This window comes from Bacillus rossius, chromosome 1 (genome assembly GCF_032445375.1).
Source record: "Bacillus rossius redtenbacheri isolate Brsri chromosome 1, Brsri_v3, whole genome shotgun sequence".
Lineage (NCBI taxonomy): Eukaryota > Metazoa > Arthropoda > Insecta > Phasmatodea > Bacillidae > Bacillus > Bacillus rossius.
In genome coordinates, this window is record NC_086330.1 from 376,398,273 (window position 1) to 376,415,830 (window position 17,558).

Genomic DNA, 17,558 nt, shown 5'->3' on the forward strand with positions numbered 1-17,558 from the left:
GCTAGTAATCGTTCAAGCATCAGGAATTCTGAATTCCATCGTGTTTCACAGTCTTGTATTAGTTGGACAGGAGGTTGACCTAAAGATTCCTGTATTACATGCAACTCTCCAGTAGATTTCGCACTGTGCTTATAATGTCCAACAATTGAACGAACTTTTTTAAGCATTGAAGCCATACTATTTGCGTTGTGTTTTGCATCACTAAGTGCAAGTTGTAAGGTGTGTGCGAAACAGTGCAACTGTTCAAAATTGATGGAATTACACAATGAAATTCCCAGCAAAATATTTCTGCCATTGTCTGTGACTTCATACAATGGGATTTGTAAATGACTTAATTTCCACTCTTCTAACACATTACTAATCTTGTCAGAAATTGCCACTCCAGTGTGGCCACCAGGAAAGTGATATCCCCCCAAACAATATATTTTCATATTATATGAATAGTCAATAAAATGGCAAGTGGTTGACATATAAGCAGAATTGCTGCCTGATGTCCACAAATATAAAGTAAAAGCCATTGATTTAACAGAGTCACTTTTGGCCAGGGGGCAGGCAAGCCGCCGACAAGTTTCGACGGCTACTGCGCATGACGTCATCTGGCGGCCAACTGGCTTGTCTCTCCGCTCGGCCAACACGCTCGGCCCCTATTCAGCCAGCTACTGTGGTTTATTTTACCTCATTGGTGACAGCGGAATGTACAATGTTGAACCGGCCGACAACGTTGCGAACTATCTCAAATACATTTTTTACTTAATTAATTCAATTATACATATGAGTTTTTCTGAAGTAGTTAGAACTTGCATTAACATGTAGGCCAGTCAAACGTGTTACAAAAATTACTTACCAAAGTAGAACTTTATAGTAAACAAAAAAATTATGAAAGAAGTATACATTTATGAAACACAATTTTTTTTATTTGAACACAACAATACCTGGGAAACATAAAAAATTAACAAAAATATTTATTATTTTCGACATATGCATTCTCACGGAACAAGATAATGCATTCAAAAATTTTTACTACACAAAACATAAAGTTTATGTTCAACTCCGTAGAAACCTTGACAGCCTATGTGAAAGTAGTGTACCATTTTCAACAAAATTAGTTAATAAATTTTTTCATTTTGATTATTTCTTTCCTCTTCTTGTCCTTTTCATTTTTGTTCTTTATATTCAAATGCTTGATGCGTATATACGTCCTTGTCCTTACGAAGCAGTGAACAACTTTAAAAGGTAAGGTATTCCCTATTTCTTTCATAATTACACCTGTCAAAACATCAAATATATTTTTATCAGTGGAAAATAGTGGACCATGAAAATCGTTGAAACATTTTTCTGCGACAGAAATTTTTTCAAGAAATTCATTTTCGGGATTTACTAAGCCTCCCGCAGATTGTGTAGCAATAAAAGAATTTTCCGTTGTCAATTTCACAGAGCCGAGCTCAGGATGTGCATTTCTGAAGCGGTGAGCAACGTAGCCTGCAATGTATTTTAACCCTTCGTTCCTTATCGAATGTTCCGTCAATTCAGAATGTTCATTGTGTTCGAAAGGAAATTCCTCTACACAGTCACTTGCAGCTAAAGTTTCCATTTGCAGCTTTGATGCTACGTCAAATTCTCTTTGAAGTAATAAGTTGTTACGTTCACCCACATATTTTTCTCCTTCGCAAACATGAGATGCGACCTCAAGCAAGCACGATTCTTCAGGTCTCTCATTGGTATTTTGTTTCTCAGAAAAAACTGCAGCAGAATGCTTACCAAATACATAGTTTCTTAGCCTGTATTTAAACTCTACTGGTGATGGATGTGTATTTTGATGGCCCATTCCTCTGATATATGAAAAAAAAGCATTCTAATACATCTTAATTAAGTTTAACAGTCGTGATGTACCGAACGTTCAGTGACTTATTTAAGTAGGCGAATAAATCTTTCAAAGATTGATTGTTTATCTGAATTCCTTTCTGAAAAGGCAATTTATGTTTCCCACCTATAACTCTCAGCAGTTCGATTGTGTTTGTCATTTCACATAAAATCTTATCCTGATGAACCAAACCTTTCCCGTATGCAGTTTGTGGAACAGAAGAATTAAAAATGTCAAACCAGTCATTAAATAATTTGAGAAAATTTGATGTTGGGATCACACTAGTGTCAGGTTCAATAAGGTTATTAGCATGTGCATACTTCAGTGAATACGAAACCGTGTTTGAAAATAATTGTGCAGCAATTTTGACTTTCTGCCTTCCACTCCCTTGGACATCAAGATGATTTTGGGTCAGTTTCGGTGCTAATTTTAGATCATGTGTTGATTTGCACAGTAGCTTTTCAATAGATGTTTTATCAATAACTTCTGACTGAAGGACGTAGCCTTTATCAATGAAATTATTTCGTGCTAGTTTTAATAAATGTGGCGCATCATGAAAAACATAAACTAGCCTGGTGCTATCATGAGAGTTTTTAAATGATGTGTTGATAGGAGATATGCCGAGTTGCTTCCAAACAGCTAGATTACCTCCTCCCATGTCGCTTACTGCCGCGCAAACTTTGTAACCGCTTTCTTCTAAACACACGATCACTTTCTTCAGTGTTGTTTCAGACATGGGTTCGTCAAAATTATAGTAAATAGGTTGTTTCCAGTTACTCAAGAGGCCACGAGCCATTACAACTTGTACGTAATTGTAAGGACCTAGAATCTGTTGCTCTTTCCTGTCCATACATATCTGATTACTAATTTTCATCTCATCGAAAGAAATGACAGTGACTTTATCAAAATCTCCAAGTTCCCTGCTCTTGCATTTCATCAAAGCCACAACATCGTATAAAATGCCCGTGTTACAATCTAACTGCGAAGCCCACTTCCGTAGAGTACTTAAATCAGGTAATGGAAATTTAAGCTTGTTTCTAAGGTATCGATATGCTTTCGCACTTACACTCTTCAAAGAAATGGCAGCAGCAATATCGTCTGCAGACCAACAAATCCTTCGTTTCTTATTCTGTAAAATCAAACGAATCTGTCCCGGAGTGAAAAATCTCCCTAACACTTCGTGCACTTTAATATTAGAATCAGTGTGCAGTGTTTTAATTGCTTCCATTTCTTCCTTCAGAGATGTCTTCTCTTTTTCTAATTCTTCATTTTTAATCAAAGTTTCTTTTACCTGTGATTCCAGTTCTCGAATCCTATCGTGAAGTTTTCGAACACCATCCTCGGAACCAACAGGAGGCGAGTCTTGGCAGGCAGTAGAGACAGGCGGCAGTGATTCATGCTCTTCGATGTTCGGACTCAGCCTGTAAAAACCAAGTGTTGACAAATGAAATTTCATTGTATTGAATTTTATTTACAAACATATTAGAGCTATTGAAATTCATTAATGCTATATTATATGTATTATTTTTCAAAACTTATATTATACTTTAATAGGACTAACATTATCTCAACAGTATATAGACCTACAATACAATATGGGAAAATTCTAAACATTTATACTTCAGAATTTTAAGGTTATATATAAGCCTAATTCAAAAGTTAATTCACTTTGTAAGGGAATTTGCACGAGAATAAAATATACAGCAACGATAAAGAAATACGTAATTTTAGGCGGTTAAATTTAGCAGAGTAATTCATTTGTGGGTTTCACAGAATTAATACCAGTGAAAATTAAATAATTAAATTATCACGATGATATAAAAGCATGTAAAAAATAAAAAAAAAATAATTTTCTCGGAAATATTATTTGTTAAATAAAAACAGAACGCAAGCCAGCAAAAAATACCCATAAACATGTTTTATACAGATATATAAAATGTGTTCTTCATCATTTAAAATCGCTCTGCATGTTAAATTAATGTAACTACTACGACAGATTAATGCTAGTATACAGATTTTAATTACTACTCACTCTGTTGTTCTGTTTGCATGTAATAGAATTTCCCTTACTAAGTTCTTCCTTGTTCTGATATTCTGTCTTTCAGTTCTATTTAACTGTACAGTGCAGGTAACGTTTGGAAGCTTCAAGTTAGGCACTGCGTCCTTCTTTAATTTTCGAGTTTTCACCGGTGAGTAATTTAGCAGTTTCTCTCGTAAGCTTTTGTAGAAGCACTCTTAGCTAAAATGAGCTGAACATACTCGTGCTGAAAATGAACAAAACACGTACATAGATTATTGACAACATAGAAACTTTTTAATTCTCGTGTAAACAATATTAAAAGTGGTGTATTATAATATGACTTACCGGTTTTGACATTAATTACATCTGCCCTTCGACAGCAGTTTATCCATAACTTCTGAATTTCAGAGCAAGTAGGAAAACGAAAGTATTTCACACATTTATTTCGCCTACTGCTATTGTTGCACCCAAAGACAGAGCAGAATGACATGGTTTCTAAATAAAGTCTTGCATATATGTGAGTTGAATTATAACTTATAATAAACTAATACAAATAATATTATATATAAGTATATTTAAAACCGCTGCCGTCTCCTAAACATTTGACGAGGTCAATCACAGACAATGGCGTACCAAGAGCGGCAAACAACTTCCTGGTAAACACGTAAAGCACTGCTCGTCCGGCCCGCGCCCGCCCCTCCAGGCGCATGGCCTGGCCGCCAAGTGACGTCAGAGGCCTAGGAGTGGAGGGAGGGAAGATGCGCATGCCCTTACCTCCTTTCTTCCTAATACCATGACTTTTGGCGAGTGCCTGAGATATTTCCTCACTTATTTTACATTTAGCGTCCACATACATTTTTGGAATTACTGTTCGCGAGAAAGTAACTCTTGAAGGTACTTTGTACAGTGGCTGTGCAACTGCCATAACCTTATGAAATTTATCATTGTCAACTGTACTGTACGGCAAGAAGCTGCTCGCGATCCATTCTCCAATGGCGTGGGTCAACTTCTCAGCACGTGGATGAGAAGATGGCCATTTTAACGTTTCTTGCAAAGTTAGCTGTTTTTTGCTGCTATTTTTTGAGTCTGCTTCACTTGCCCTTTTTCCAGCGGCGACTTCATTTATTTTAGCATCCTCGAATTCTTTTTTTATAGAGGGATGTTGATTGAGATGTCTTAGTAATCCAGACGTGCTACCATGCTCGCATCTCAAAAATTTTCCACACGAGACACACTTTGCCAGGGATTTACTGTCTGTCAGACGTTCAAAATACTTCCAAACACCTTTAGGTTTACAAGTAACAGGCTGATCGGTTGCGACCTCCATTATTTGTAGGCTGCTAGTTGAAAATGAGGAACAGATAATTTGCACAAGCCTTACAAACGTAACGTCAGCCGACAAAGCCCGCGAAACTAAACAACTATTTTATTTTTCCCAAAGCAAAATCATAGATGTTTAAATTAGTGGTGCACCGATATGACTTTACCGATTACCGATTCGATTACCGATTATAAGAGCAATAATCGGCAGATACCGATTCAGTTACCGATTATAATTAAATTTTTTTAAGTGTAATAATGCACACAAAAATTTTTATTCCCATGTGAATTTAATAACAAGATTAGGTAAAATCGAGGATACAGTTATAATAACAGTATAAAAATATATAAAATACACTATTAAGTAATTGCAAAGTGTAAATTAAACTAACTTCTATTTATATTTGTTATTGTAAACAACTTGAACTACAGTCTAATAATTGTAATTTACAATGGGTAAGTTTTTGTTGCTGAAAACTAGCATTATTATCGACTATCACTTCAGGTTGCATCAAGAAATTACCGTTTAACAATGTAAACATGCTGCTTTATTTTGTTCACTTGAGTTTATAGAAAAATGTTTCCACACTTCACTTTTTTTCTCCCTACTCGCCATCTCACTATAATTATATAAAAATGACTAAAAACCAATACTAGCACATGTGATTTTATTTATGTTGACTGAATATATAAAATTATAAATACTTTTTCACTTTTCACGTCACATACAAATAACACAACAACGGATAATGTTACCAAAGACGCCCATAACGAGTTTGTAAAACGCAGTGATAAAAACTAGAAAGTATCGGGACCACGATTTTGAACCGCTACTAAGACTCGAAAAGATCGATTGTCATAGAATCCACTGCAACTGTTTGTGGTGTTTTGATTGTGTGCCCTATATTTTACGTCTCTGGCTATAGGTAATGTACAAGGCCACTAAACAAAAGACGAAACGTAAATAAACGTGTAGGAAAAATGCCTTTTATTGATCGAGGCAATGAGATTCTTAACGAAATATCTGTAATTATGATATGACGGAGTTAGATGAATTTTGTAATATATACAAATATTACCGTATTTCATCCTAAAAATTGTGTAACAAAATATTACACGGTAAAAACCTACTTAATTACGCCGGGACATAAATAATCGGCAAAGTAATCGTTAAGATAATTGCCGATTACGATTAATCGGTAAGTACCCATAATCGCCGATTACGATTCATCGGTATCCGCATCGGTGCACCACTAGTTTAAATACTCTTGAGCAGTGGTGTAAAACTACGTGATTTCATATATTTCACAGTGCCAATACAGTTCTCTACATCGCCACTGCTATTAAGTAATGAGAAAGGTTACGCTTCGTTACCAAATGCAAGTCTAGTATTTATTATATCTTTGGCGAAAAGGTTGGATCGCGCAAGTGTTTTGTTTTCATTCATCGTCTATGTACACACAGTGGTTTTAGGTTAAGTGTTCAATTATGACGGCAAAAACGTTATAAAACTATTCACGTATCTTGCAAACTTGTACCCTCGAGAAATATATTTATGAATGCGTACAATATGTAAATGTACTCCATGCACGTTTATGTTATTCCAATTAGATATGTGTAAACTATTATCATAATTCACTCACACCACAGCTGTCGCTACGATCGGCATACGTTTAAAAGATGTTTTGCGCTGAAATAGAACGGGCACTCTTCGAAAATGTACGAATCCATAGCAAATATTGTTGTATAAACAGTTTGAATTGATATAAAACATGTTTTACGTGATTAGTAGACATTTGAAAATTTTTAAACAATTTCCCGAAATATCTGGGAAAAAGAAATTTCCCGCCCGGCATTTCGGGAAGCCTATTTTCCCGACTTTTTTCCCGAAGAGTCGGGATCCCGCACACCCCTACTAATAACATAATACTGTATATTAATTACTTTTACATATATGGGTTTCTGTTAATGCTGTTTTTTTTTAATATATTTATTCCATCAAATGTTAATGAATATGAAATATTTGAAATCAATATAACATTCATTAGAATTTTTTTTCTCAATTCACAGGAGCCTAAGAAAAATTGATCAAAACTACAGTAAAATGAAAGAGAAATATATATGACACCATAATAGAGAAACGTAAAATTAAAGAAAATGCAATGCATTTTCTTGAACAAATAAAATTTTATTTTAGAAAATTGTTTTGTTGTTCCAACTAATTATATACACAAAAAAAAGATTATTTTTTAACATTTAATATCATAATCACAGATTATATGTTACTAGCCAGGAGAAATTAGATAAAAACAGATAATGATCCCATTATCAATGCATTCTTTAACAGATCTGATAACGATTAAAAACTGATTCAGTGCTAATTGTAAATAATCACAGTGCAATTCTCCAGAAATTCAATCTTTTTAAATAATAATTTAGAATATTATGAGAATTATTATAAAGATTTTTGGAATATGACAAAAAAAAAAGTATTTTACCATATAAAATTTGTGCATTATGACTGTATACGTATAACCTGAAATTACATAAATACCTATTGGAGTAAAAGACACCTAGAAAACTATAAACAGTTAAATAGAAAATAAGGGTGTCACCTGATTAGATTAAATTATTGTACTTTTTTCATGTGTGTCAGTTTTTTTAAGTATCGGTTGGAAACAATTATTTAGGAAATATCTGCCAATATTGATATAAAATAATTACATTGGTACATCACTATTTGTTACATATAAAAATATGCATTTATAATGTTGCAGAAAACTAATTTAAATTCCTCAATAATTTTGCTTAGCTTCATCCCAGTTTAGTTAACACATGCACGTGCACGCACACACTCACACTCACTCACTTTGTAAATGAGTTTCACTTGGTGTATCTATTGGTAATGGATAATTAAAAAACATTTTATATGAAAGTTTAAATGAATAGTTATTGAAAAACATCTAATATTTTCTGAATACATAAAGACTGCCAGTTTTGTTTCAAATCTTAATATAACGTTTATGAAAACATAACTTGGTAGTCAACCATTTTGGACTTATCAATTTCAATGAAAACATAAAATTGTGTTAGATTTATTCTCGTTTTGCTGTCACCCTGTTGGCTTGTTAAAATGACTTTGTTTACTTTTTTTATGGTGTGGCTGTTTTCGTGAGTGTTAAGATAGCTTGAATAGAATATGTGTGTGTGTGTACATTTGCTCATTAAAATGTGTGTGTTTCAGGATCCAGTACCGCATAGCGAAGCGAGGCGCGGAACTGCTGACTGTGGGGGGCAGACTGGTATACTCTACCTGCTCCCTCAACCCCATAGAAGACGAGGCAGTGATGCACAGGCTGTTGGTCGAGACACAAGGCAAGTATCACTGTAATAGTATGTCAACTTTACAGTAGGTATGGGCATGACGATTTGCAGAGCTTTGATTCCACCGATTCTACCTGGAATCAGGACCGTCGATTCTCAAGCTGTAATGAGGAATAGTTGTCGATAATTTGGATGTAAAATAGATTCACATCAATTGATTCTTGCCAAGATTGCGTATTTTCCAACCAGTAAGCTAACAATGTTCATGCAACTTGCATAGCACTAATATGCTAAAAATGGCGTAAATTATTTTAAGGTTCAATCACAGCTACAATCGCCTGTATTTATCCATAACACTTAACTATCCGAAGTTAGATTTCTGTACTTGCTGGAAAACAGTGTAAACTCATTTTAATTTATCAGCTTTATTTCATAAATACAACATTAACAACTATTCTCTTTACTCGTTTAAAAAAAAATATGTTTCATATCCAAGATTGACAAGCAATCATGACTCCATGGTGAAGTAAATATTTTAACTCAGGCTGGCCAATCATGATATTAAAAAAAACATTTTAATTTAATTTTTTTTTTCAGTCTTTTTTGTGGTGTTATAATTTGTAGTTTTTTCATTAACTGTAAACATCTATAATTTCTTCTTATTCTGCAAATTTCTAGATAAAATAAAATGGAGGAAAGAATAAAAATGGTTGTATTTTTCAAAAGTGGCAAATCAAGTGGATATGATGTTTAAATGCTATATTTGAGAATGAAGGTTTAATATTATGATGATACCCAGCATGCAGAATTGGTGAGTTGTAAGTGTAGGATGCAGCTGCAGGGAATGAGTGGCTGGCGTGACGGACGTCACCTCCAAGGACTGTTGCAGGTGCGCTGCAGCTGGCCGACGTGACCGCCCGGCTCCCGGGGCTGAAGTTCAGGCGAGGCGTGTCCCACTGGAGCCCCACGTCCCGCGACCTGGTGGGCTACGAGAAGTACGAGGACGTGCCCGAGAAGTGGACCACGCTGGTCCGGCCCTCCATGTTCCCTCCGGCGCCGCAAGACGCACACAAGTTCTGTCTGGACCGCTGGTGGGTGCCGTCACCGGTCGGCGACAACATTCATGCGAGATACTGCACAATGCTACACAGATTTTTAGTTCAAACACACACTGCCCAAATTCAATAATTGTATTTGTCGTCCTACTTTTTAATTTTGTTTCAAAGTCAATACACTATGAAAAAATTAATTAGTTTGCAGCTATGTAATTAGTTTTAGCCCTCAAAAATAGTAACAATGGAAGTGACACTTTTTTTTTTACTGTGTGTGCTTAAAAAACTCTAAAAGCAGTTAGTACTACTTGTATCAGTTGTTTTATTCACACAAGTAAATTAAGTTTATGGGAGATGCCAACAATTTCTTGTTCTTGAGCAGTTGGCTCAAATCTTGTGACAAAGAGTGCTTTTGTTCTTCTTGGAGCTGGCTTGGAGATCATCTTGAGCGAGGATTTAGTCATTACCCGTTTCATCGGTTTTATTTTCCATTTGTATTCTTTTTCTGTGTCAGAGTTTTCAGTAGGATGAGGCTTGTTACCGTTTTTTCACTTGGATGAAGCCAGTAGGTGGATTCGAGGCATTCTTTGAGATTATGATTCAAGAAAATTGTAAATCAATCAATCACTGATATGTGTGTGTGTATACGTGTACAAACACTGGGGGCATTTGTTCTTGTTGAAGGAACCGATCATACAAGCACATTTCAGCAATTTCTATCGAAAATATGTTTGGCAAAGACCTGCATTTCGTGAACCATAGCCAGTGTAACATTAGGCGTGGCTGCAAGAGCTTGTTTTCGAGAGCGTATGTCCTTAACCTTAGATTCTTGCAGCTTCGAGCTGACTGAAAATATTGTGCAGCAGAGAAGAAACCAAAAAAAACACATTAAAGCACTGGTCTGTAGTTTCTTCGCACCTTCTTGGTTCTTTAGGCACCAGACACGACTCAGTTGCCGATGAAACGGAAGAAAATATGGCAGAGCAACTTTGCCTATCGTAGGTAATGAATCCAACCCGGAGAACAAAAAATGCACAGTCCTGATCCAATTGTACAAAATTGCTGGCGGTGTGACAATTACCTGTCAGCCGTCTCGAGACACTGGTCGGAGCACTGTTTTACCCTTCTGGCTAGCGTGACCACACAATGTTTGAAATAAAAATTTCCTACGATAACCAAAAGTCCGAAACATTATCATAGATTACACAAGTCTCAGTGGGCATAACATTTATCTAAATTTTGTGGAGATGATAATATTAAACTTTCAAATAACTTTCAGCATCTTTGTACAACATGTTATTGTACACCTTATATCGTGGTATTTTGCAAGCCTTGAAAATGACTTAACCCATAACAATAATTACTAGATTTTGGCTTACCCAAACACATGACATTTTTCTTTTGAGATAGTATGGAAATTTTAGAAATTTTGTGATCTTAAATAATTCCCAACCCTGTCCTGTTTCTTATGGGAGCAATTTTTTTTTCCACCTGAAATTTTCCAAAATCAAAATTTCCTATCCTGCCCAGCTCTGGTAAAATTGTTGAATCAATTAAATTATAGATTAACCTATAAATTAATTTTGTTGTTACATTTTTAAACTACTGTTTTTCTGGTTTTTCATACTTCAAATAGGTACTAAAGATGTTTAAGATTTTGAGTGGCCCACCCCTAGGTTTAATGTCTTCTAAAGTGAAAGGAAACACTCGAGATTAATTGGTGTGCAATATAGTGAGCATTTTGTATGCTTGTTGAGTGGGTTAAGTCTGTAGGCGTGTACTGTGAATGTGACCTTGGTAATAATGTGTATTTGTGTACTGGATTGCAGTATCCGCATCCTGCCGCACCACCAGGACTCGGGAGGGTTCTTCATCGCGGTGCTGGAGAAGCTGCGGCCCCTGCCGTGGGAGTCTGCCGGCAGGCCGGAACCCGCGGGTGCCCCGGAGGACAGTGCTGCCAACCCCCCCGGCGACAGTGCGCCTCGGGAGCCGCAGAGGAAGCGCAGGCGCGTGCAGACGTACAAGGAGGATCCCTTCCTGTTCCTGGACAAGGATGAGCCGATCTGGCCGTCCATCAGGTGGGCTTCCAGCGTTCAGTCCGTGCGAATATCAGGTTTTTAGTTTGAATCAAATACGGATATCAAATTATTTGAGAGTACAAATATTGAATTCAAATACAGTCAAACCTCTATCTATCGTTTTTCAGGGGACCAACAAAAAAATTCAGTAGATGCGGACATTCAATAGATGTGGACTTCACTCTAAGAATTTTTAAAAAATAATATTTCAACCTCAAAATTAGTGTCAGAAATACATCAGTTACTTGTCATTAAAGTTAAATCAGTTGAAAAATAAATAAAAATGGAAGTATTTTACTTAATTCAATTTACACTTGCAAAAAAAAAACACACGCACAATAAATCTACATGGAAATTAAAGTCTTTTTCAATATCCTGAAGTCTGAAATATGTTTACTCATGTCATCAAATGTAGAGCTGTACTGAAGAAGCCGATTTTGCCAATATTTAGTTGATTCGGCATTTCTGCCGACTTCCGATACGCTTGTTAATTTTCGGCCGATATTACTGAAAAACGAGAGACTGCCATAACCTAAAAATCCACGATTACCCTTTTCGCTTTTCGTAGTAGTACTGCATTCTTTCAGATCGCATTATTTCTTCGCAACATGTGCCAAACGTACATATAGAAATTTAACATCCTATTTTTCAATAATGTTCTTTATTTTTAATATGTCATAAATAAATACATTACCGTCACGGTAAATATACATCTCGGTTGTTACGGAAACTGTAGTGCAAATGTGGTAGCTATCGTGCTTCTGTAGTAATTATGGTATCGACAAAGAATCTTTAGTTCTTTTTATGGTAATTATCTTAGGATAACAATTGGGTTTGTACTGTAGTTATGGTACAATATCCATATTTCTTCGTAAGTTGTTGTTCATTTGTCTTTTCTTCATATTTACGTGCTCCATTACTTGGCTGCAGATTTAAGTTGATTTTTACTACTGTATACTATCGTTACCGTTTTTATGACGGTTTTTTTCTAAGAAATGGTTATTTCTGCAAAATCTTTATGGTTAAACGATCATCTATTATAATTTATAGTGACGGGACCACATATTTTGTACGATCAATGCGGACAAAACGATAATTCGAACATCGGTACAAGCAGACTTTTTTAACCTTAGTTGTATGGCAATTTTGCTGGGACCGTAGAAAGTATACGATAAACACGGACAATCTATACATGCGAGTTCGATAGATGGAGGTTTGACTGTAGTAGGAATGAGAATTAGATTCCCACTAAAAAAAAAAATCACGTTGTGTAATGACTTCTGGGAAATAGGACAGATTATACTAAAGTGAAAGGTTAAGTTAATTCAGCTACAGTAATTATAAGGAAAATGTTAGTTCGAATTATAATAATAAAGATGGAAAAATACAAATATGTAGTATTATACATATTCGAATATTTGCACTTGCTTACTTAATGTGCAATTTATAGACAAAATGTTATGGTTTTATTTTGATTAAAATTTAGTTTTTATTTTTATAAAAGCTGTTTTGTAGTAATACTTTGCTAAAATAGGGGTAAAATTTATCTGACACATTTTTTACTGTAAAATAATTTTTAATAATTTGGTCTAAAACAGATAGGTACATTCACAACAATAAAAATAAGTTAGATAGCATTTATGGTTTAAAATTGATTCAGTAAGAGATGTACAATAAAACAAATGAAATTTTTTTTCTGCAACATGCACTTTGTTACAATTTTTGGTCTGGAAATAACAGATTCCTTTAATTTCAATAAGTAAAATATGTATTCCTTTATTTATATTTTGAATTAAATTTGGTTAATTGCTCTTTAATTCCTTTATATAACTTACATTTTGGTGCTATCTGGTGTATTGTTTATGCTTTTTGGAGTTATTTCTGCTTTATTGCCATTCACCATATAATCTTGTCACTAGCAATTTATATTACTAAGTCAGGTTCTTCATTCTTTCTATCAAGCACATCAGTATTAATTTTAACTACTTTTGATTATATGTATGCTGCTGTATATATAGCTTTAATGAAGATAAATTTTGATTGAAATTTTTTTGGGAAAAACTGAACTTATGCCTAAAAGACACAATTTTTTTTATTTTCTTTAGCGTAATTTAATATTTTAAATGGATGTTTTTGATTTTATTTATTTTTATTAATTTTATTAATTAAGATGGCACATTTACCTATAGTATAAATATGAAATATATTTTTCCAGGGAGTTTTATGATTTGAGTTCTGAGCTGCAGCCATCCCAGTTCCTCACGAGGTGCAGGGAAGGAAAGAAGAAGAACATTTATTTGACGTCGCCCAGCGTAAGGGACATAATCGTGAACAACGAGGATAAAATAAAGGTAAACACAACTGCTTTAAAGTTGATTGTTCCGTACCCTTCCAAATTGATCCAAACAATGACAAGAGTCAGCATACAACTTTGTCCAACTATTGTTTACATTTTACATGCAAATAAGACCATTTTAAATAATGAATTGTAAAATAAAATGCTAATATTTTTCTATTAGCCATATTTTCTGATTTTGTATTCTTAATAATATACTGAATTTTTTTTTAAATTGCAACATAAAGTTTATGTGTATGACTTGTTGCAGATAATCAACACTGGAGTGAAGACGTTTGCCCGGAGCGACAATAAAGGCACAACTTGCAATTTCAGGCTGGCCAATGAGGTAAGGTGGTGTTGTGGCCCACACGTCCGAGTGTTCGACTCTTGGACACCGCACCGGTGACGTAGCGAATTGCGTGACTTGCAGGGCATTCACTCCATCTTCCCGTACGTGGGCTCCAAGCGGAAGGTGCGGGTCGGGCGGAAGGACATGATAACCCTCCTGGACATGAACAGCCCTGCCTTCCCGCCGCACTTCGACCTGCTCAGCGAAGAGGCTCGGCAGCAGTTCCAGAACATAGGTAACCGCTCACGTCCTTTCCAGTAGAAGGCGTGCAGAACAGAAACTTGATTTCCCACATTCCAGCAGGAAAATAAAAATTTTTTGTTTAGTTTCACAGAAAATGTAAAGGCCGGAAAACGTGAAAGAAAAAATTAACTTTTAACCAAAAAACAGTGTTTTAAGATGAGTTAAAATTATTGATGGGTCAGTCTAATCCTTGTACCCACAGAAACTCCAGTTTCCAAAAGATTTGGGATTCACGGAAAAAGATTCTAAAACAATTGGAGTAAAAATCGTAAATTTGAAATCCCACAGTCAAACTTTTTTAAGTTTACTAGGCTTATTTTTGTTTACTTTTGAACTAATTTAAATATTCCCCAAAATATTATTCTTTTTATGTATTAAGTAAATTAAATACATTTACAGTCAAACCTCTATCTATCGTTTTTCAGGGGACCAACAAAAAAATTCAGTAGATGCGGACATTCAATAGATGTGGACTTCACTCTAAGAATTTTTAAAAAATAATATTTCAACCCAAAATTAGTGTCAAATATATCAGTTACTTGTCATTAAAGTTAAATCAGTTGAAAAATAAATAAAAATGGAAGTATTTTACTTAATTCAATTTACACTTGCAAAAAAAAAAACATGCACAATAAACCTACATGGAAATTAAAGACTTTTTCAATATCCTGAAGTCTGTACTGAAGAAGCCGATTTTACCAATATTTAGTTGAATCTGCATTTCTGTCGACTTCCGATACGTTTGTTAATTTTCGGCCGAAATTACTGAAAAACGAGAGATACTGCCATAACCTAAAAATCCACGAGTACCCTTTTCACTTTTCGTAGTAGTACTGCATTCTTTCAGATCGCATTATTTCTTCGCAACATGTGCCAAACGTACATATAAAAATTTAACATCCTTTTTTTTCAATAATGTTCTTTAATTTTAATGTCATAAATAAATACATTTCCGTCACGGTAAATATACATCTCAGTTGTTACGGTAACTGTAGTGCAAATGTGGTAGCTATCGTGCTTCTGTAGTAATTATGGTATCGACAAAGAATCTTTAGTTCTTTTTATGGTAATTATCTTAGGATAACAATTGGGTTTGTACTGTAGTTATGGTACATCATCCATATTTCTTCGTAAGTTGTTGTTCATTTGTCTTTTCATATTTACGTGCTCCATTACTTGGCTGCAGATTTAAGGTGATTTTTGCTACTGTATACTATCGTTACTGTTTTTATGACGGTTTCTTTCTAAGAAATGGTTATTTCTGCAAAATCTTTATGGTTAAACGATCATCTATTATAATTTATAGTGACGGGACCACATATTTTGTACGATCAATGCGGACAAAACGGTAATTCGAACATCGGTACAAGCGGACTTTTTTAACCTTAGTTGTATGGCAATTTTTCCGGGACCGTAGAAAGTATACGATAAACACGGACAATCGATACATGCGAGTTCGATAGATAGAGGTTTGACTGTAATGTACTTATCTGGAAAACTTAGTTCATGAAACAAATATAAATGTATAGGTTGCTATATTTACTTAAAATTTTGTTTTTCAGGTGGAGATAATTGTATTTTCTCGGAAAACGTACAAACAGAATTGAAAAATAATACGGTTTAACCTCTCTTCTTGTTTGTTTACACTAATGTTTTAGAATTCTTATAGGTTTGGCCAAGTAATAATTGTTAATGGTATATGAAGACACATTGTGTAGGTTCCGCCCTGTTTATGTCCAAAGATAGAGTTGGTGTATCACTTTATTTAGTATGTACCAGGTGTTTGTGTTTTAATGTTGCAATAGTAAGTTATTGTAATTGTTTGGTTAAGAAAGTTATGGAGATCAACTTATATTCTTATGTATTTGAGCTTCTGAAACCCAAAACTGTTTCTATTTTGTAAAAACAATGTGATTTTGAAAAAAAAAAAAAAAAAAAAAACATTTTTAAATAGGAGGGAAATCATTGAAAAGATTTTTTCTTAATTTCCTGGCATGTTTTCGAATCATTCTGCCATATGGCATTGTGATACTTCAAGTAGTTTGTGTTATTAAATGGTTAAGTTAAGTATAAATACAATGTGATATTGTAACTTGGGTTGGTATAGGTTAGCAATACCGTATTTACTCGCGTAAACGCCCCCCTTTTTCCCCCAAATTTTGACTCCAAAAAAGGGGAGGGGGCCTATACGCGAATTTGGAGGAAAAAATATATTTTTCTTTTCAAGTTGTGCGTCTTTGTTCGAATGAGGAAGGCGGGGGAGGCAACGACTCCGCAGGGGGGAGTGGCAGCGCTACGACAAGGGGGAGAGAGGCAGAGGCAGCGCTGAGACAGGAGGGGAGAGAGGCAGAGGCGTGGCTTAACCTCCCTCCTGCCAGCTAGCCAGCCAACCAGACAAAGGAGTGTAGGTACCTGCTCCACCCACTTCCCTTCCTCCTTCACTTCCCCTCTTCCGCCCCTCTTCTACTCCGTCAACACTGCACATCAACACAAGCCCGTGAGTCCAGCTTTCTTTATCTTTATGTCGTTTTAGATAGGACTAACTGCTTACGTCTGGCATGCCTCACGACGACGGCCTACTGAGAACGGACAAACTATAATACCAGTCTCTGTATCACTGCCGCTTACAAAATCACCTCCCGCCGCTCACAATACATGGCTTGTTGTTTGATGCATACCAAGCTGCCCTGCCCTCAGATAAACCCAGAAAAACACGTTTTTAAATTTTTTCTCATAAATGTTTACAAAACAAGGAGGGGGGCTTATACGCGGGCGGGGCCTTTACGCGAGTAAATACGGTAAAATAATTTGATTATTGTTAAAAAATTTATTTCTCATTAGGGATGTGCGAAAGTGACTTCATCCACACGAAATGAAAGTGAAAGAAAATTTATCAAGTTTCGCGAAAGTGAAACGAAAATGAATTTTTATATGAGATAATTATATTCTTAACGAAAGTTAAGCGAAATTTAT

At 35.2% G+C, this 17,558-nt stretch overlaps 1 protein-coding gene across 1 annotated transcript in view; it reads left to right on the forward strand.

Moving 5' to 3' along the window:
• LOC134528542 (tRNA (cytosine(34)-C(5))-methyltransferase) overlaps positions 1-17,558 on the forward strand; it is a 44,487-nt gene that overhangs the window by 17,048 nt on the left and 9,881 nt on the right. The window contains exons 8-13 of the mRNA XM_063362262.1: positions 8,446-8,576; positions 9,415-9,616; positions 11,407-11,655; positions 13,871-14,006; positions 14,262-14,339; positions 14,424-14,577. Of these exons, the coding sequence (XP_063218332.1) occupies positions 8,446-8,576; positions 9,415-9,616; positions 11,407-11,655; positions 13,871-14,006; positions 14,262-14,339; positions 14,424-14,577 (950 nt within the window). The remainder of the gene's footprint in view (positions 1-8,445; positions 8,577-9,414; positions 9,617-11,406; positions 11,656-13,870; positions 14,007-14,261; positions 14,340-14,423; positions 14,578-17,558) is intronic.